The following is a 21,422-nucleotide window of genomic DNA, read 5'->3' on the forward strand; positions in this document are numbered from 1 at the left end:
TCCGGCGGAGCGCGGGGCGGGAACCAAGGCAGGCGGGCCAGGGGATTGCCGATAGCACGGATGGACGCGGGTGCCGGCTCCCGCTGTCTGGCTGGTGGCGGCGCGGGCTAACCTGTGCGGCGCGAGGCCCGAGTCGCGCGTCCGCTTCCCCCTTCCCTCGCGCTCGCGCGCGTGCTGCCTGTTCCTGTCCCCGTCCCCGGGAGGGCCGCCCGCCTGAGGGCTGTCACGCCGCCCGGGGTGGGAGCCGGCGAGCTGCTGAGGTGGGGCAGGAGGGAGGGAGAGAGGGAGGGAGAGCGCGCGGGCGGCGGCGGCCCCTCCCCTCCCCCTCCCGCCGCCGCGGAGAGCGCAGGGAGCAGCCGGGGGCTCGGCGGCGGCGGCGGCGGCGTCTGGCCCCAGCTCCTCCTCCTTCTGCTCCTCCTCCTCCATCTCCTCCTCGCTCCCTCCATCTGCTGTGGTTATGGCCCGTCGCTGGAGCACAAAAGAGTCTCCGCGGTGGAGGTCTGCGCTGGTCTTGCTTTTCTTCGCCGGGGTGTACGGTAAGTGTCCGCGTCTCCGCACCCCACTGACCGAACAGAGCTGGGACGACCCTGGGCCCCGAGGCCTCCAGGACGGGGGCTCCCCGAAGAACCGGGGAGAGACTCCGGCCCCCGGCGGGACAAAGACCCGGTGAGGGATGGATGCAGCGGAAGGGGTGTCCCCACACAAAGATGCTTTGGTCCACTCGCCCGCTGCCAGACCCTCAGGGTGTTGGAGGGGGGCTGGGGCGTCCGGGCTAGGGGAGCCCCCGGGGAGCGAGAGTGTGGCGGGCGGACTTACCGACCTGGGCTAGAGGGCCCCGGCGGCCGGCTCTTCGAGGACTCGTAGCCCCTTGCATACTCCACACGCACAAAGATGTGCGACTGTGGGAGAAAGAAGGGGAGGTCGCCCTCGCCGCTGGCCCGGAGGGTTCTGCCACCCCGACCTTCCCGGGGTCAGGAAGTTCTCTTCCCAGTGAAATTCGCACCGCACGGATCCCCCACCTTCCCCACTCCCTGAAAAAGCAGCCCGCTATCGTCTTCCATCCTTGCACCTCGGGGGCCGACGTTCTGCTGATCCCGGGCGTGCAGGATCCTGTCCCTTCTGGAGCAGCGCGCGGAAGAAGGCCAGAAAATAGTTTCCAGCCCCACCTCAGTCTCTCCCTCTTAGGGCGTACGTGTCTGCCCAGACTCCTAGTTCGTTTGTCATTTCATCCATCACTGTCCGCTAATGTTGTCACAGTTGCTTTATTCCAATCTGTGGGTTGTGTTACATATATTCCTTTGAGGTTAAGAGAGGGCTGAGACTAGAACCAAGCTTTATGTATTACACTGAGGTCAGAACAAGAGCTACATGGAATTAATTGGAAAGAACATTCATTCCTTGAGAGACTTGAGTTCCACTTCTGACTTGACTGTTCTTGGTTCATCAGTTAAAAACATTATAAATAGCTGTTCCAGAGAACACAGTTAACCTTTACTTTTCGGAGTGGTGCTTTGAATTCTTCAGAGGAAAATAATTAGAAGTTACCATTTTTTTTGGTAAATTCTACTTATAAAAAGTCTAAGTCATTTGCCACAAACATTAATTCCACTAATAGTGGTGGGATGGAGTTCAGGCAACACGTAACTTACGAGCAAGTAGTGTCTCTTTGAAAAGTATTTATATGTGGACTTGAATGTGATGGTGACTTTTAAAACCTGAGAAATTACACAGAATGAAGAAGTTGATGAACTGAAATTGGCATTTACTGACAGCCAAGAAATAGTTTTTCTGTGTGATTCCAGATGTATTACTCCCAGACCTGATTAATATATTATTGTTTTTGTTTGTTTGGGAGAAGGAGAAGAGTTGGTCCACATTTGATGTGGTAATTGCCAATGGTATGCTTATTTGTGACCAGAAAACCCAGTGCGTGACTTCTGATTGTTAGTTGTATCAAGTGGCTGTGATCCCTGCTCGCCTGGTGACTTGTGGGTTTGGGTCTGCACCAGAGATCAATAAGCTATTATGTGTTTTTTCTAGCCTGAAGGTGGGTCTAGTTCTGCTCTAAGTTTGGTGTAATGGTCCAGGAGAGAAGAAAGTGAGAGGTATCTTTAATCTAGGGTGATTGAGAGTGTCGAGCTTTGTCCTGTCCTATAATCAGAATTGAGCTTTAGTAATATCTGATCTGAATGGATAAATAAATGGATTCTTTTAGCTCTTCTTTCATTAAAAGCTATGTCGTTAATGTTTGGACTAAAAGTCTTTTTGCCTCTAGGGATAAGAGGCTGTGAACCCCATAATTTGTCTTGGTGCACTCCTTTGTAATTGTACACAAAACGACTTTCTGGTAGGTGCTTATCAGAGATTTATGTTTTAGGAATTTTGTGTTTAGTGAGGAATTGTTCGTAGGCAAAAACTAAAACTCCTTTTTCCAACAATATGGGGTGAGATTGTAAAATTAGCAAGTAATTATGCCAAGGGTTGATATCTCAAGCCACACAGCAAGTTTTAAAAGTATAAAGAAAAAGATAGTGAGCCAGGCTGAACATTAAAGAGTAAGCAGAGATTAAAGGAACCCTTCACTCTGCAATTGGATAAATTCTCTTTATTGCTGCACTTTGTCTTCTTCTGTCTCTCCAGTTGTGTGGGGATTTATATTAGAGGAAAAAAGCTGTAACAGTAGTATGAGGGGGTGGGGTTTGTTTTACTTGAATATGCAGTAATTGTGATGAGTAGCAGATGCATCCTGAGAGATATCCATCAACTTTTCTGAACCTTTAGAACACATTAGCTATAATTTATTAAACTGTCCCTCATACATCAAAAAGTGTGTGTGTGTTTTTTTAAGTGGCTTCAAAAATAATTAGGAATCCCTGTTAAAGCAATTGAATGATCAGAGTAACTCTTAACATAGACCCAGTGAAAAAATGCAGGTTAATTGGCCAATGTTTGGGCAATTTTGATACTAACTCTTCACAGAGTGACTCTTTTCTTATCTATAATCGCAGTGTTAAAGGACTCTAAGTCATGCCTTGAATATTTGAAATATTTCATATACCTTAAAAAATCTTTACTTTGATGTTTATTCTCTTTTTTGTTTGTTTTTTTGTATCTATATATTTTTATTGAAGTATAGTCAGTTTACAATTTTGTTTCAGTTTCTGATGTACAGCATAATGCTTCAGTCATTCATGAACATACATACATTTGTTTTTTATATTCTTTTTCACCATAAGTTTCTACAAGATATTGAATATATTTCCCTGTGCTATACGGTATGAATCTGTTGTTTATCAGATTTTGTGAGAATCCTGTATTTTGAAGCGAGAAACACTCTACCAGAGTTCAGTAGGTGTTCTGTGTGATTTAGTGGGTTTGTACATGTAATTACTGGTGTATTTGTGGGAGAGGGCGAGCTGTGAGTCTCTCTACAACATCGTCTTGGCACCTCCCTCCTGATGTTTATTCTCTTCACATGACCATTTTAGTGGAGAATGTGACTATTAAATGTGACCATTTATTTTACTTTCAAGTTGCTTTTCTGAATGCCAAAGCCTTATCTGAAACTCTAAATTATGATATGGAATGCAGTTAATGTTTTCTAGGACTAGTTGTTCACAGACCAATAATTATCTTTCATTAGCTTACCTGCACTGTGTTCCTGAGAGTTGGGAGAAGGTGAAGGTTGACTTCTGCCGTTATTGGAAGTTTGAAGGGATAAAGTTTAGTGGGGTGACTGTGAGCTTTGCTGGGCATTGTTTTAGGCCTGCTGTAAGCGGGGAAGGTGCTTCTTCACATCTCACTTGGGAATATCTGGTTTTAAGATATGTAGAGATTTCCCAGACTGACTCCTTGTCAACAGAAGCTGTTAGTCCTAATCACCTCCCAAGCCATAATTTAGTAGTTATGGCAGTTCCATTGATTTATCCTTTTCTGCTTCTGTTTGTCTCCCAGATCAGTGTTTGCTAATCTCTTTTTTTTTTTCATTCAGACCCATTAAAATACATTTTATGTCACTGCCAGTAAAAAGAACAAGACAAAGCTCTTGAAATAATACTTGCCCATACTACCTGTAATGCACGTTGACATTTTGCTGTATTTCACCTCCCTTCTCTCCCCTTCCTTTCTTCGTTTGCTAGTTTGGACTCATTGATTTTGGACCCACTAATAGAATACAGTTCTTAGTTTGTGAAACACTGCCCTAGATGAAGCCTTAAAATGTAATTTAAAATGTTTGCTGTATTTGTATATCATTTTAGAGTAGCCTTGAGAAGTTGCAGATGGTAAAGTCTTTAGTTACTTGCTGCTAGAACCTTTGGGAGCAGTAAGAACTTTTCTTGACGTATACTAACCTGTGAAAAAATTAATCTTTAGACTGGTTTTTAGCTTATAGTCAAAAGTCCTTTCTGTACACACTACTGTTCTAGATGTTGTGGGAGCATAAAATATTCTTCTTACTCTTGCATTTTATGTCTAATGGGTAGATCTTTTCCTGTGAATTTTATGGAACTTTCAGCAGCATTTTATAAATCTTCAGTTTAAGGATAGACTAGAAGTTCCAATTTTAGAAAGCTTTTAGAAATAAGTGGAATATGAGAAAAAAATCTAAACCGGCTTCCAATTACTTCTAAAAAAGTCAAGCTTGATTACATAAAATATGTTGACTAAAACTGAATTAATTGCTTAATATAAACCCTTCTTTGGGTTTAGAATCTAAATTGTATCCATACCCTAGGGAGAATATAAAGGTATGTGGACATTCCACAAAGTTCTAGGTGTTTACCAGGCAGAAAGTATTAAATGGCCACTTTCAGAGGGGTAGCTATGTTCCAAGGTGCAGTATGGAGGAGATTTGAATGATGTGTGGTAAATTATTTAGAAGGTTCCTAGAAAGTAAAATCTTTGAAGAAAACATAAACATGATGTCAGGCTGAAAAGTGATCAGCAGTTTAAAAAAAAAATGTGGGAAAGGACTTATCTTTTGTGGTTAGAAAATTTAAAGCTTATCAAAAAATTAAGGCAATAGTGAGAACTTTTTGTTTTTCTGATCCAAGGCACTTTTTGTGTCTGGGGTTTTTTTGTTGTTGTTGTTCTTGTTTTTTTCTTACATCTTGTCAATGAAATTACATTTTAAAGAATGAAAGGTAAAAAGAAGGTGAATATCTTTACTATAGATGAGATTTGTGTAGATTTAAGCAAATAGAAAATGTTTTATTTCAGGGTTTTAGAATGCATACTAATCCCATTCTTGCTACAAGTTTTTATGGGTAAATGAAGGTTGTTCTAACTTAGGAATTGAAGTTGAGTTAATGATTTCTAATTTTTATAGTTACCTTTCCCTACGGTTTCTCTTCATTTTCTCCTCACCCCACCCCATCCTTTGTGGAAGGAGGGGGGTGAGTAATAGATGTTATGCTACTTACTCCCATTTTCTAAGGTGTAGGATTAGATCCTGCCAATACAAGTTACCAGTCTATCTGTTCAGGTGCATGTCATTCGTCTTTTAAATAGATGTGTATACAGATAGATAGGTCTGTCTGTCTGTTTCTATTTAGTTTCAATACTGAATTAGCTTAGGGAATTCTCACAGTCTAAACCAGAGAAGGAAGGGAAGGAAACAAACATTTATTAAATTAAGTTCAAATACTGTGCTGGGTCTTTATTCATTGCCCGTTAATCTTAATTAGGTCTCATGTTTATCCCTTTTTTTATAGAAGAGAAAATTGAGGCTCAGAGAAGGCGTCACTTATCTAAGGTCAAACCACTGGGAAGTAGTAGAGCTGAAATTGCAACCCCGACCTTTCTCTTCACTCATTCATTCATTTAGCGCATATTCGTTGAGCACTTGCTTATGTCTGGCACTGTGTAAGGCATGGTAACCCGACGGACATGGTTTCTGCCCTCGTGGATCTCACAGTCTAGTGAATAGCTTGCAGTAAGCACTCTAAGAAAAACAAGGGGCAGAGATGGTAACAGACGCAGGGTAATTAGAGGAAGGATGCTTTCTTGAGAGAATAAAAGATCCAAGGATAGCTACCCATGTTACGATTGCGATAGGAGAGCCTTCCACTTGGGAACAACACTGAAAGATCCAGAGTTAGGAAAGAGTTGATGTGGAAGAGCTGGGGCATTGCAGGTAAAGGAATAAAAGCAGGAGCCTGAGCACAGTGGTCGTAAGAGTGACGTGGTGAGGCTAGAATGTTAGGCAGGAACTCAAGGCTCTGGAAACCATGGTAAAGAGTTTGGGTGTATTTTAAGTGTAGCTGTTGATAAGCTTTAAGTGACATCGTGTGATTTATGTCTTGAAACAGTTGCATCTGTCACTATGTGGATTGTTAATTAGGCACCAGTATTGATGGGGTGATCACGTTTGGGCTGTAACGCCGGTGAGAGACGGCTTGGACCAAGGTGATAGTAGAGAGAGAAAGAAGGGTGTGGATTGCCCTTTTGATGGGGTGGGGTACTTCCTCTCTTGTCACAAGAGGGAAGGGGGAAAATATTGGTGCAAGTATACTTAGGTCTGTAGGTTTTGGGGTAGAAAGATGGAGATTTCTCAAAGTAATAGGACATGAGATCATCAGGTGAGAGTGAAGAAAGGGATGAGAGGTTGGGGGAGATTTCTGTTTCCATAATTCAGTAAATCAGTTTAGACCCCTAGGAAGTTAAGTGTCTGTTTTTTAATCTAGAAGAGAGGATGCTAAGAAGGCTCAGTGTAAGAAGGACACAGCAGTGAATAGCTGTGACAGCAGGAGTTGGGGATTTAAGTTACAAAGGGGAGGCTTAAGAAGGGTTCGGCGGAGAACTCAGTTCTAAGGACTATCATTTTTGTCAATGAAATAAGTACAGAAAACAAAACTTCCTACAGTTTTGTAAAAGTATTCCAGGGAGAAAGTAAAGGGTGGAAAAGTTAGGTTTCAAGGACTTTTTGCATAAATTAAATGCTTTGTACTAAGTGATTAATTAAAGGTTGCTTTATATCTTAGGAGAGTCAAGAATGAATTGGTGGATTAGAGCTCTTAAGAAATTTTTGGAAAAATAAAGTGACTTTTTACCTTTTCCCCTGAGTTGAAGACTTTATTTATAGAAGGCACCACGTTAGAAGGTCCCAAAACTTCAAAATAAATGAAGCTGACTTAACAGTTTTCCAGTACTCTCTGAACTAGAATTGAGAGCTAGAATTGATAACTCACTACCCTGCTAGTGTCAGTTTGGTGAAGAAGTGAAATTGTTTTACATTCATGTCTTTACTGTTGAATGAGACTAGCTTGATACCTAACCTTTAATTCTCTGAAATTTCAGTTTTTAGAGATGTAGGACATGGTGCTGATCTTTTCATATTGAGGTTAAATGGAGCAAAGTAGGATGTTTAGTAGTTGGAATTTACTATTCAAATGTAATTATCTAACAATTTCACTGATTGTTAAAGTATCTTTCAGGTTTTAGTACGTTGGAGAAAAGATGAAACTTTTTATCTGGTATATTCTGAAATGGAATTTAGTTTCTTGAAATTATTATTGCCTGTTCTAGTGGCACTAAAACCTTTTACCGAGAGTTAGAATACAGAACTCCTTTACCAAAAAAAAAAAGCCTTGCTTAAATCCTCAAAATAACTCTGCAAAGTAGGTATTATTAGAAGAAACTGAAGCTTTGATAGTAGTGGTTTGCCTAAGGTTCACACCTCCCTCCTGCTGTTCTCTTCATGTAAAGGCCCATTATTATTATTTTTTTAATCTCCACTGTTGTAACAGCCCCACTTGTCTTGGCTCTAGTCTTGTCCTGATTTACTCATATCACACATAGGAGCAGCAGAGTGACTCTTCGAAAGTTAAGGTATGATTATGTAACTTTCTTGCTTAAAGCCTACCAGTAGTTCCCTATTCTTAAAATGGAAGCATCACTCTGCCCTTCACAAGCTAGCTGGTTTTTCCCTTGTCTCTTGTCACTCCCCTTCACCACCCATGCCCATGTTCCTGGCCCATGTTCCTGTCTTCGTTCCTATCTCCTGGCCTTTGCATACACTGTTCCCCCTTCCTGTTTTTAGCCATCTTCCTCCACCACTTTCTTCCCTAGGCTGACTCCTGCGGTCCTTTGGCTTTCCTTTAGATGTTACCTCCTTTGGGAAGTCTTTCCTGGTTCCTCAAAACTAGGTGCCCATCTCCTAAGCATCTCGGACTGTTCTTATAAACAGTATTTGGTATTTTCCTGTTTTACTTCTCTGTGTTCCCCTGGAGCAGTGCTATCCAACTGATACATGATGTGAACCTCAAATGTAAGTCATATACATAGTTTTAAATTTCCTAGTAGCCACATTAAAAAGAAAAAAAAACCAGGTGAGATTGATGTTAATCGTATGTTTAACTCAGTATATCTAAAATATTATCATTTTGACCTGTATTCAATACAAAATTATTAATGAGATAGTCTGCATTATGTTTTTCATACTAAGTCTTCAAAATCCAGTGTAAATTTTATTCTTACAGCTCATCTCAGTCAGACTAACCACATTTCAAATGGTTAATAGCTACTTTGAAAACAGTCAGTATCTATTAAAGCTGAGTGTAAACATGCCCCATGATCAAGCAGTTCTGCTCCTGATATGAACTCAGCAGAAGTAGAGACGTCATGTGCGTCAGAAGACACGTACAAGAATATTCATAGCATCCTTACTTGTTATAATTCCAGACTAGACACAGCCCATATGTCCATCAGCAATAAAATGGATGAATAAATTATGGTATATTCGTGTAAGGGAAAACTGTGCAGCAGCAGTTCTTAAGTTTTTGGGACTCAGGGATCCATAATTATTGAGTAATTCAATGAATGTTTTTAGATGGCAAATATGTATGTTTTCCTTTCTTTTAAAAATTTTTTTTTAAATTGAAGTACAGTCAGTTACAATGTATCAGTTTCTGGTGTACAGCACAATGTCCCAGTCATATATATACATACGTATTTGTTTTCATATTCTTTTTCATTAAAGGTTGTTATGAGATATTGAATATAGTTCCCTGTGCTACACAGAAGACTTTTTTTAATCAATTTTTATATATAGTGGCTAATATTTGCAAATCTCAAACTCCCAAATTTATCCCTTCTCACCCCCTTTCTCCAGTAACCATAAGATTGTTTACTATGTCTGCGAGTCTTTTTCTGCTTTGTAGATGAGTTCATAATGTCCTTTTTTTCTTTTTCTTTTTCTTTTTCTTTTTTTTTTTTGATTCCACATATAAGGGATATCATATGGTGTTTTTCTTTCTCTTTCTGGCTTACTTCGCTTAGAATGACAATCTCCAGGTCCATCCATGATTGCTGCAAATGGTGTTGTTTTATTCTTTTTTAAGGCAGAGTAGTAGTCCATTGTTTAAATATACTGCAAGTTCTTTATCCAATCATCTGTCAGTGGACATTTAGGTTGCTTCCATGTCTTAGCTATTGTATATAGTGCTGCTATGAACATTGGGGTGCATATATCTTTTTGAATTAGAGTTCTCTCTAGATACATGCCCAGATGTGGGAATGCTGGATCATATGGTAAGTCTATTTTTAGTTTTTTGAGAAATCTCCATACTGTTTACATAATGACTACACCAAACTACATTCCCACCAGCAGTGTAGGAGGGTTCCCTTTTCTCCACACCCTCCAGCATTTATCATTCATGGACTTTTAATGATGGCCATTCTGACTGGTGTGAGGTGATACCTCATTGTAATTTTGATTTGCATTTTGGCATATATGTATGTTTTAAAATAATATTAGAAATTCAAGTTGAGAGATTGTTAAGATATTTATTAACCCATTTAAAATGATAAGAAACCCCATTACATGTGACTGTAAATAGCATACATTTTTAAAATATGTAAAATGAAAATTAGATTTTCAAAAACAAGGTTTAGTGAGAAGAGTGGTGTTGCTGTACATTTTTGCAAATCACTGTAATGTCTGACTTAATAGAAAACAGCTGATTTCTCATGCCTGCTTCTGCAGTCAGTCTATTGTGATGTGTTTTATTAGGAAGAAACTATGACTTCACGTAGATAATTGTAAAGGGAGAAGAATTTTAGTAGCCTTTTCAGATAAATGTGAATATTCTTTGATGCTACACCAGAACTTGATAAGTAGTAGTTTTTTAAAGTTTAGTTGCAACATGGAATCTGAAATCTTATCAGTGAACTTTCTGCGTTCTGGTAAACTCTGAAAGGGTCTTGGGGACTCCCAGAAGTCTACCGACCACACTTTGAAGGTAACTTGCTACAAGGTAATGAAAAAGAACAAACTAAAAAAAAAAGAAAAAGGAAGAACAAACTACTGCTACAGTTATCATGGGTAAATTTCACAGGTTGATCAGAAGTTAGACACAAAATTATAGCTACTGTACGATTATAATGTGAGAAGTTAGAATAATGTAGGAGAGTAGTTATCTGTTGGGGCGAGACAGGGACCAGACAGTGATTGAGGTGGGTACCAGGGAAGCTTCTGGGCTGCTGGTCAAATCTGTTTCTTGACCTAAGTGGTGGTTTACACAGATAGGGGTTTTTTGGGTTATAACTCGTGGAACTAGAAACTTAACAATTTGTGCATTTTTGTATGTATATTTCAACTGAAAGTTACTAAATAATAATTTTTTTAAATCAAATAATGTTGAATAAAATGTCCATAGAAGGTTTCCTGATAATGTAGATTCTCTCTAGTGTTTTGTGTTTTTTGTTCTTTTTTGTTTAATTTTTTCCCATTGTGTCAGATAATTAAAAATAATTTTAAAACCTTGTACTTTAGAAAATTTCAGACATATTCAAAAGTAGAGACACTAGTATAATTAACCTGATATACCCAACATCCAGCTTCAACAAATGATCAGTGTATGGCTAGCCTTGTTTTATCTAGACTTCCACCCGCTCCCTAAACACAAATGATTTTGAAGCAAATCCCAAATAACTAATCTAATAATATTTCAGTATCTATCTCTAACATGTGAAAGCCTCCAAAAAAAAAACCCACAAAACTTAAGCCCAATACCATTATCACACTTAAAAGTTAACAATTCCTAGTTATTATTACATATCTAGCCATATGCATATTGCCCTGGTTGTCATATAAATATGATATTTTAGAAACTGTTTGGATCAAGATCCAAGTAAGCTCCATACTCTGCAATCATTGATATCTTTTAAGTCTTTTACTGGCTCCCCATCCCCTTTCTCTCTCTCTCTCTATTTTTTAATTTTAAGTGTAAATTTGCTATAGGTTTCTAATACTCTTAATCAAATTGGAGATACAACTTAAATTCCTGTATAAAATATGTTTTTGAGAATAGATGTTTAATTTTGTCACATAAGTTTCTTTGTTTCCAAAATGATCATAAGGTATTTATGAGGGCCAGAATAATGTGAGTGAATCATACCTAGCATAATACCAGACAGTACTTGTTGAATAAATAAGTTCATTTACCCATGAATGAAATAAATTACATTCATATGATTCCTAATGTTGAACTACTTTTGCATTTGTGGGATAGGCCACATCAAGTTGGTAATGATATATTATCTTCTAATCTGCTGGAATACATGTACTAATTGTTTTAAGGCTTAGTGTTTCTATCTATGAGATCAGTCTGTAGTCAGACCTCCCTCCACCCCTTTTCTTTCTCCTGTAACCTGACTTCCTCTCTCTGCCTGATTTTCATATCTCTTAATCTGTGCTTTAAGATACACTTATAATAGCTAAACCTTTTTTTAAGTTGATTTCAGTGGTCAAGAACAGTGTAAAACATTTTAGGGTTCAAGTTGTGATTATTTTGCCTTTTCAGATTAGAAAAGGAGAGTGTTTATGAACTGTATAGCTACAGTTACAGTAAGAAAGCAAAAATGAACAGCTTTGTCCTGCTGACGGGAGAAATGTTTTCGTTCCTAGTGTGGTTAAACTTTGTTTCACTAAGTAAGATAATAGAGATGAGCCTGTAAGATGTAAATCCTTTTCATGAATGAGCCTTATGGCCAAATGAGCAAATAAGATACTTTAGTGGAGATGGACTGATTGGATGAGAAGTAGAATTCACATCCAAAGGAAGGTCTGTAGAGTAAAACGGAGACACTAAATGAAGAGTGAGCTCAAGTCAAGGGACAGGATTGCTGTGTTCTGCCAATTGGGTACTTTCGTCTTTTGGGGATGATGATACTTTAAGACCAAACTTACTTGTTCAAAAGGTGACAACCATAAAGTTAACCAAAACATGGCACTAGTACTATGTAAGACTTGACCTTGTGGTGTCACTGACATGATTGCTTGCACTAAAGAGTATTCACCCTGTTACAAAGAGTGGGAGATGGATGGGAGAGCCTACTCTTGGTGCTGCTGGAGTGGAATCACTACACAGAGCTTAGGTCTAATGTCAGTGAGTAAGGCTAAAACGCAGTTCTTTTGAAAATCCCTGAAACCATCTTAGATTACAGTATACATGTTTTGTATATTCAAAGCTGAATAGCATACTTTCATTAAGTACAAAACATCCTGTTTGCTCTGAGCATTGGTGCAGAAGTTTTTTTGGAGCACCAATATTATGATTTTATTGAGGGGCCATATGAAAAATATGAGTGAGTATACATAAAATCACACAAATTCAGTCTGAATAGAATTCAACTCCACATTACTTTTTCCACTGCATTACAATAAGGAACTGAGTGTTTGATTTGACTGAAGTATGGGAGTGTGTTACAGAGAATGGATACATGATTTATCCCTGTTTTTTAATTATTTTGTGTATTTTTCAAAAATTTATTCTTTTCTTCCCTGATGTAAGTAGGGGGCTAGCTACGATAAAATTTAAAATAGTAAAAGATGTGAAGATTTTTCAGAACTCTGTCCTGTACCTGTAAGGGCATGGTACTTTTGAGGAATAACATCTTTTCAATTTCTACCTCTTTGAGTCAGTTTTGTTAAAAGTGCTAAGTCATATTTTCCTGGAATATTATAATTTCATCTGTATTTCCACATTTGCTTTAAAGTTGTAAATAATGTGCTCTCAAAAATATTTTCTATGTGTGTGATTATAGCACCATTGTCATTCCTAATATCTGTCTGTCATTCTTTTCTTGAACATACTTATCACAGGTTTTCTCAAAGAATCGGCTCTTGGTTTTATGGTTTACTGATTTTTCTGTTTTCGATGTTACTAATTTCTTCTTTTAACCTAATTCTTTTGGGGGGGATTATTTTGTTGTTTTCTAACTTTTAAGATGATTGTTTATTTATTTTCTTTTGTTTTTTAAATTATCATACAGTAAAATGGATTCTTTATCGTTTTGGTGTACATCTCTGTGAATGTTAGCACATACAGATTTATGTAGTTACCACCTGAATCAGGATACATCACCTGAAAAATCTCCCTCCTGCCATTTTTTAGAGTCACATCCTCTCCTCGCCCATAATCTCAGATAACCACCCATCTATTTCTCATCACTACAGTTTTGTCTTTTTCAAATAACTGAAATTGCACAGTATGAGACTGACTTCTTTTACTCAGCATAATGTCTGAGATCATCCACATTGTTGCATGGATCAACCATTTATTATTGCTGATCAGTATGCCATTGTGTATGGGCGTACCACAGTTAGTTCACCTGGTGAACATTCATGTGCAAGTTTTGGCCTGTTCTCTTGACAGTGCCCTTGGCAAAACAAAAGTTTTTAATTTACAGAATTCAGTTTACTAATATTTTATTTTATGAATTATATTCTTGGTATAAAAACAAATAAACAACCCAATCAAAAAATGGGCAGAAGGCCTAAATAGACATTTCTCCAAAGAAGATATACAGATGGCCAACAGGGACATGAAAAGATGCTCAACATTGCTAATAGAGAAATGCAAATCAAAACTACAATGAGGTATATCACCTTCTACCAGTCAAAATGGCCATCATCAAAAAGTCTACAAATAATAAATGCTGGAGAGGGTGTTGAGAAAAGGGAACCCTCCTACACTGTGGGTAGAAATGTAAGTTGGTGCAGCCACTATGGAGAACAGTATGGAGGTTCCTTTAAAAACTAAGAATAAGAGTTACCATATTATCCAACAATCCCACTCCTGATCATATATCCAGAAAAGACAAAAGCTCTAATTTGAAAAGGATACTTGCACCCCAATGTGTATAGCAGCACTGTTAACAATAGCCAAGACATGGAAGCAACCTAAATGCCCATTGACAGATAAATGGATAAAAAAGTTGTGTTACACACACACACACACACACACACACACACACACGAATATTACTCAATTATAAAAAAGAATGAAATAATGCCATTTGCAGCATGGATAGACCTAGAGATCATACTGAGTGAAGTAAGACAGACAGAGAAAGACAAATATATGATATCACTTATATGTGGAATCTAAAAAAATGATACAAATGAACTTACTTATAAAAAATACAAATAGACTGGCATAGAAAACAAAAAAGATGTTAAAATACTTCCCCAAATTAATTGCATTAAGATTTGCATCCTCATTCTCAGCAATTATTTTGATTCCTTAAGTTCTCTTTTCCCTCCTTTACCATTTTCTATCCTGTGTCAGTTTTCTTTAAGTCTTTAATTAGACTGATATTTCAGTTTTGCTGAAGTACATTCTCATGTATTATCTTCCTATCCTTCCCCCCATAAGAAATACATATTGGTTGTATATATTCTTAGATGCGCACAGCTGAAATTGTTTCTTTATGTTGCCCTCACACTTGAATAATGGTTTGGCTGGGTATAGAATTCCAGGTTCCAATGTTTTCTATTCAGAATTCTGTGTGTATTGCTTTGTTATCTTGTAACTTTAGGTCGCCATTTTGATTCTGATTCCTTTGTTCTTTTGGTAGCTTATAATAACTTTCTTTTTATCTTTGGAGTTTACCATTTTTACTGGCATGTTTTTTATGTTATCTTCAGTCATTGTTACATGTGTTTGGTATTTGGTGGGCATTTTATCTGAACATATCTAGTTGTATGATCTAAAGATATTTTTCTAAAATACATATGTGTACATATATGTGTGATAGTGTGTATATATGTATACATATGTATATGTATTTTAAATTCCCTTTATCCTATGTTCTCTACTCTTAAAACTCCTATAAGTGAGTAGTAGATCCTGGCTTTATCTTTTTTGTCTCTTAGTTTCTTATCCTTGTCTTTTTATCTAGAATTTAAAGATTCTTCAATTTAGTCTTCTAAGTTACAATTTTTCTGGAGTATAATTGTCTATAATATAGAGTTGTCCAATTCTTCAGCTTAGTCTTGTAAGTTATAATTGTGTTTTGTATATATATATAAAATAATTGCCTTTACAAATAATTTTTCCTTTTTATAATTAGTTTTTTTCCCAAAGAACTGATTTGTGTCTCTGACACCTCTCCCACGAATTACCTTACTCTCTACTTGCACTCTCCCCTACTCACACCCCCACACCTGAGAATATGGTAAGAACTGTACATAGGTCCTTTCCGCAAAAACTAATCCATAAATGCACATTCACAGAAAATGTGTATGATATTGTATGATTCCAGAACTCCTTAAGGCTCGGTATGACCCTTAACAGTGCTGTTCTTGAACCAGCTGCATTGGCACTACCTAAGGAGCTTGTTAGAAAAGCAGAATCTCAGGCCCCGCCCTGGATACTGAATTAGAGTCTCCATTTTAACAAGATCTCCAGGTGATTTTCTTTCATATTCAGGTTCGAGAGCACTGCTGCGGGAGGTTAGAAACCTCTGTAGTGCTGTGGTGTATGTGATCTATGTTGATTGTTTTTTTCTCTGTGTCTGTGAGCTTGGATAGAGAAAGAGAGAAAGAGAGAGGGAGAGAGAATTTAGATTCCACACGTAAGAGATACATAGTATTTGTCTTTCTCTGTCTGACTTCTTTCACTTAGCATAATACCCTCAGGTCTACCCATGTTGCCACAAAAGACAAGATATTCATTATGGCTGAATAATATACCATTATATATATTTATTTATATGTATATGTATATATATCTCACCACAGTTTCTTTATTCATTTATTCATTGATAAACATTTAGTTGTTTCCATATCTTGGATATTGTAAGTGCTACAGTGAGCATCAAGGTGTATATATCTTTTAGAGTTAATGATTTTTTTTTTTCAGATAAATGCCCAGAAGTGGAGTTGAATATATTATATAGTAGTTCTAATTTTAATTTTTGAGGAACTTTCATGCTGTTTTCCATAGTGGCTGCACCAAATTATATTCCCACCAACAACACACAGGGATTCCCTTTCTCCACATTCTCACCAACACTTGTTATTTCTAGCCTTTTTGGTAATAGCCATTCTGACAGGTGTGAGACGATATCTCACTGTGGTTTTGCTTTGCATTTTCCCTTATGACTAATAAGGTTGAGCATCTTGTCATGTACCTGTTGGTCATCTGTCTTCTTTAGAAAAGTGTCTGTTCAGATGTTCTGCCCATTTTGTAATCTGATTGTTCTTTGCTCTTGGGTTGAGTTTTTATATGAGTTTTTCATATATTTTAGATATTAACCCCTTATCAAATGTATGATTTGCAAATATTTTCTCCCATTCAGGAGGCTGCCTTTTCATTCTGTTAATGGTTTCTTTGCTATGCAGAAGCTTTTTAGTTTGATACTGTCCTTCTTGTTTATTTTTGCTTTTGTTGGTTTTGCTTTTGGTGTCAGATTCAAAAACTTATTTCCAAGACCTGTGTCAAGGAGCTTACTGCCTATGATTTCTTCTAAGAGTTTTATGGTTTCAGGTCTTATGTTCATGTCTTTAGTTCGTTTTGAGTTAATTTTTACATACGGTGCAAGATAGTGGTCCATTTTCCTTCTTTCACATGCGGCTGTTCAGTTTTCCCAACACCATTTATTGAAAAGACTATTCTTTTTTCATTGTATATTCATGGCTCCTTTGTTGTAAATTAATTGACTGTATGTGCATGGATTTATTTCTGGGCTCTCTGTTTTGTTCAATTTACATGTCTGTTTTTATGCCACTACCACACTGTTTTAATTATTATAGCTTCATAGTAAAGTTTGAAATCAGGGAGTGTGATGCCCCCAGCTTTGTTCTTTCTCAGTTTTTTTTTTTTTTTTAAATATGTCTGCTGTGTCATCAGAAACACTTGAAAATATTGTCCCTTGATCACCCAAATTGTGCACAGCTAATTCAAGTAGGAATATCTTGAAATAGTTGCAAAACAGTGTAATGTTTGAGTAACAAGCTATGCTGTGTGAAGTAGTAGGAGACAAGAAGGGACTGATTTATAAACTCATTTTTGTAACCATAGCAAACACTTACACAGCAGTTACAGTGTTCCAGGCACTGTTCTACTCACTGTGTTTGTATGTGTGTGTGTGTGTGTGTGTGTGTGTGTGTGTGTGTTATATACACACACATTCATTTACTTCTCGTAACAGTCCTATCAACTTAGATACTATTATTATTTCTATTTTACATGTAAGGAACCAGAGACACAGAGAGGTTAATTATTTTTAGCCAAGATCACATAATTCGTGAGTGGAAAAGCTCAGATTTGAACCCAGATAGCATGGCTCAAGAATCGGTGCTCTTAACTATTACACTACACTGCTTCTTTGTAGTTTTACTTAGAGACTTCCCTAAACCCAGTGCACTTTACATGCAAACTGATTAATTCCTGATTATATTTGCTTTTTTAAATTCGTTACTAGAACTCATCTGCTTGTGATACTGATAGATGAGCCACAGGTGCCATATCATTAGTGTTTTTTGAATTAATTTTGCTTTGCAAAATTAGAAACAAAAATTAACTTCACAAAGAAATACAAGTAAATACCACATACTAATTTAGTAAATATGTAAAATGCAAACTGTTCTGTTAAGTGTTCAAAATATTCGATAAGGACGTAAAAATCAACGTGTGGTTAGGGTGCGATGAGATGAGCATTCAGTCTTGACTAGTAGACATGGTATCTCTGGCTGATAGGTTTATTAGTATTACTTGATATATATCTTGGGCATTTTTCCATGTTACTTTTTCTGTATAAGCTATTTCCCTAATGTTGAACATTAGGTTGTTTACAATTTTATTCACATTTATAAATACTATAATTGACATGCTTTTATTAATTTTTATCTTAATTTTTCATATTCCTTATGATTAAGTCATAAAAGTGGAATTACTGGGTCAAAGTTTGGAGTATTTTCATAGCTCTCAGTAAAAAATACTACCTGATTGTTATTGAGTGCTCACTGCATGCTAGTTGTTGCTTTAAATGCCGTGTGTGTGTGTGTATATATATAAATAAATGTATAAATAAATGTAAATTCATTTTTTCTTTATATCAAAACTATGAGACTAGGCCCAGTTTTTGACTCCGTTTTACAGGAAACTCAGCCGTAGAGGAATTAAGTAATTTAAGGTCACACAATTAGAGAGTTTGTTTTCCAGAAAGAGTGTACAATTTTAGTCTTTGCCCATGAGTTCAAGATTATCCATTTTTTATACCCTCATCAGCGAACTATTGCAATAACAACACAGTAGCATTGAGCACAACTAGAACTCAGATAAATACCCTCCCACCTTGAAAGGATCCAGGGGTCATGGATGAATGGCTCATTCCAGCCTAGAGCAGAAAATACCAAAAGATAAGCCTAGGACATTCTGTTGTATCAAAAAGCAAGAAAACTCTTAAAGACTAGTGGTTCATGCCAAAAGGACACCAGGACCAACAGAAAGGGGTTCCCATTGGCCAAAGATGAGGGAACTTAAGTATCAAAAAGAATAATAAGGTTAGCTGGTTGAATATAGAAAACTCCTTGGTTCCTGTCAACAGACTTGTAATAAGAAACACACGCACACACACACAAACACACGCACACACCCCCTACAACAAATTACCAGATACCAGTGGTAATAAATAGGGCACTAACTCCATACTCTGAAAATAAGCAATTAAAAGGAAAGAATTAAGTATTTCTCTTCCTTTTTCTCTGTATGAACTGTGTTTCAAGGTAAGAAAATAACACTGAGGGAAAGTTCTTTGCAGAAGTTTAGCTAATGAGTGCATAAAGAATGGCAGGATTAGAGAAATCACTTTTCCACCCCTAATGAAATAATTATTTAGGCTGTGATCAGTAAATGAAACTATTAGACAGATGGTCGTGTGGGAGCTTTACAATGGAGGGATTGGGCTACCCGACCTGGACCTATTGATTAATTTCAGACTTATGAAAAGTAGGGCAGGTGGATAGTGTGTGCCTGCAGGGATACGTATAAAGCGTACAGCACCAGCTCTGCAAAAATATTCCAGCCAAAAATGTTGAACCTGCGTGAAGTCAAGCTACAGCAGGGGCTGGCAAACTATGGCTTTTGAGCCACATCCAGCCCACTGCGTGTTTTTTGCTTTGTTTTGTTTTGTTTTCTCATAATATTTTATGGAAGCACAGCCACTCTGATGCATTTAAGTCTTGCCTGTGGCTGCTTTCGTGCTACAGCGGTAGAGTTGAGTAGTCGTGACAGAGACTGTATGGCCCACCATAAAGGCTAAAATACTTATCATCTGGCCCTTTTACAGAAAAAAGTTTGCTGACCCTTGAGCTAGATGAACAAAGTTAATTGACACCAAAAGGAGGTGACACCACAGAATGTGGGCCTCTTACAGGACAACTGATCTGGTTTCTGTAACAAGTCAGTGGCATGGAAAATAAGGGAGTATCACTGTGGGTTACGAGAGACTTAAACACACTGACCAGATGCAATGTGGAGACACTGGATCCTGCTTCAGATGAGCCAAGTGTAAAAAGACATTTATGAGACAGCCAGGAAAACCTGATTATAACCTGGCTATATTAAATGATATCAAGGATGATTATTAATTTTTGTTAAAAGAAGAGCATTGTAGTTGATGAGAATGTCTATTTTCAGAGATGCATGTTGAAGTATATAAAGGTGGGATGATACGTGGCATATACTTTAACATACTTCACAAAAAAGAAAAAAAAAGTATAAAGTAAGTACTAAAAGCAGGAGTCATACTCAGACTTTGATGTCAAGGCTCATATGCTCTCCACTGTGTTGTCATGCCGTCTATACTATCATAGATTTTAGTATTGTCTTCTGACTGATCTTTTTAAAATTCCCTCATCTCTTGGAATTCTTGTCAATGTAAGTGCAACTCTTGGTTCTTTTCCTGTTCCACTGTGTCTAGACATCATTAACAGAGGGTAACTGCATCTTCTGGCCGTGGTAGTGGGAGATCTGGTGTTCTATGTTTGATTCTGCTCTCATTAGCTGAGATTTGGTCCTACCAATTTAGTCTCCGAGTCTCAACTTCCTGGGCCTTAATGTGGGAAGGAATATCAATTACTCCTGGGATTGTTTTAAAAAGGTGAAAGATCTATGCGATCTGAAGAGAAACCAGAGGATCCTGGGATTGTTTTAAAATTAAAAGATACATATTAGGAAAATGTTTTATAAATTATAAAATCATTATTTAAAATATGACCCATTTTGTATTTTGGAAAGTACAGTGAAGAAATTAAATGCATGGTCTTTGTAATGAGATAGACCTAGGGTTTGGATACTCCTTCTTAGACCTGTCACCTTGGGCAAGTGGTTTCTTATTTCTGAAGTTTAGTTTCTTCGTCTGTAAACTGGAGCCAATACCTACCTCAAATGTTTGTTCTGATGATGAAGTAAATCAAAATTTGTCAAAGTTCATAGTATAGCAACAAATACATAATAGATAAATAAATATTTTTTCTGTTTGTTCACCTGAGGAAACATACCTATATAGCAAGGATAGATATAGTTACATTGGATAATTGTTTAAAGTTATGTAAAAAGGGTAATCCTAACTTTATAAATGAAACTTCTATAGGAAAGTGCCTAGTTGACGGGATAAGCTGCAAGATGCTATTTTAAGATTCTGTGAAAGAATAGGCAAGTTAGGAGAGGAGCTTCAACAGAGGTAGGTGAAAAGCTAGCCACTTGCTCAAAGAAGAAAAGAAGAATTCTTTAAATATGTTTATTAGATTTAGGGGCTATACACTATTAAGAAAACCAGGTGCCACTGAAGATCAGAAATGGTAAAAGCGTCATGCCTTTGGCTTGGTGTCCTCTCTTGCCTACCAACAAGTTGCTAAAGGTAATGCAGAGTACAGTCACATACAGTCTAAGGACTGAAGCTGCTCAAGAGCTTTGAATAATCATTTACCAACGTTTTCCATTTTGAAGAACTATGGTAAGAAATAGCTCTCTTAAAGCCTGTGGTCCAGATGGGCATTTGGATCTGAAGTCTCTTTCCCCTTATGGCTTTCTAACTTCATTCACTGATGAAAGAACACCTGGCTTCCTATTTTTGTTTCTTCATCCTTTTCCTTCTTTCCTCTTACCCTCTGAGCAAACTATACCAAATGG

The 21,422-nt window shown here is 37.5% G+C and overlaps 1 protein-coding gene across 2 annotated transcripts in view; it reads left to right on the plus strand.

Annotated features, from left to right (window-relative positions):
* The first annotated feature begins 352 nt into the window (after positions 1-352).
* Positions 353-21,422, plus strand: part of LRP12 (LDL receptor related protein 12) — a 72,695-nt gene continuing 51,625 nt past the window's right edge. The window contains exon 1 of one of the 2 annotated variants that reach the window (XM_010981860.3): positions 353-536. In XM_010981860.3, coding sequence (XP_010980162.1) covers positions 458-536 — 79 coding nt within the window. In that variant the 5' untranslated portion in view covers positions 353-457. The remainder of the gene's footprint in view (positions 537-21,422) is intronic. The other variant, XM_031439476.2, reaches the window with a different exon arrangement.

Source organism: Camelus dromedarius, chromosome 20, assembly GCF_036321535.1.
Source record: "Camelus dromedarius isolate mCamDro1 chromosome 20, mCamDro1.pat, whole genome shotgun sequence".
Taxonomy (NCBI): Eukaryota; Metazoa; Chordata; class Mammalia; order Artiodactyla; family Camelidae; genus Camelus; species Camelus dromedarius.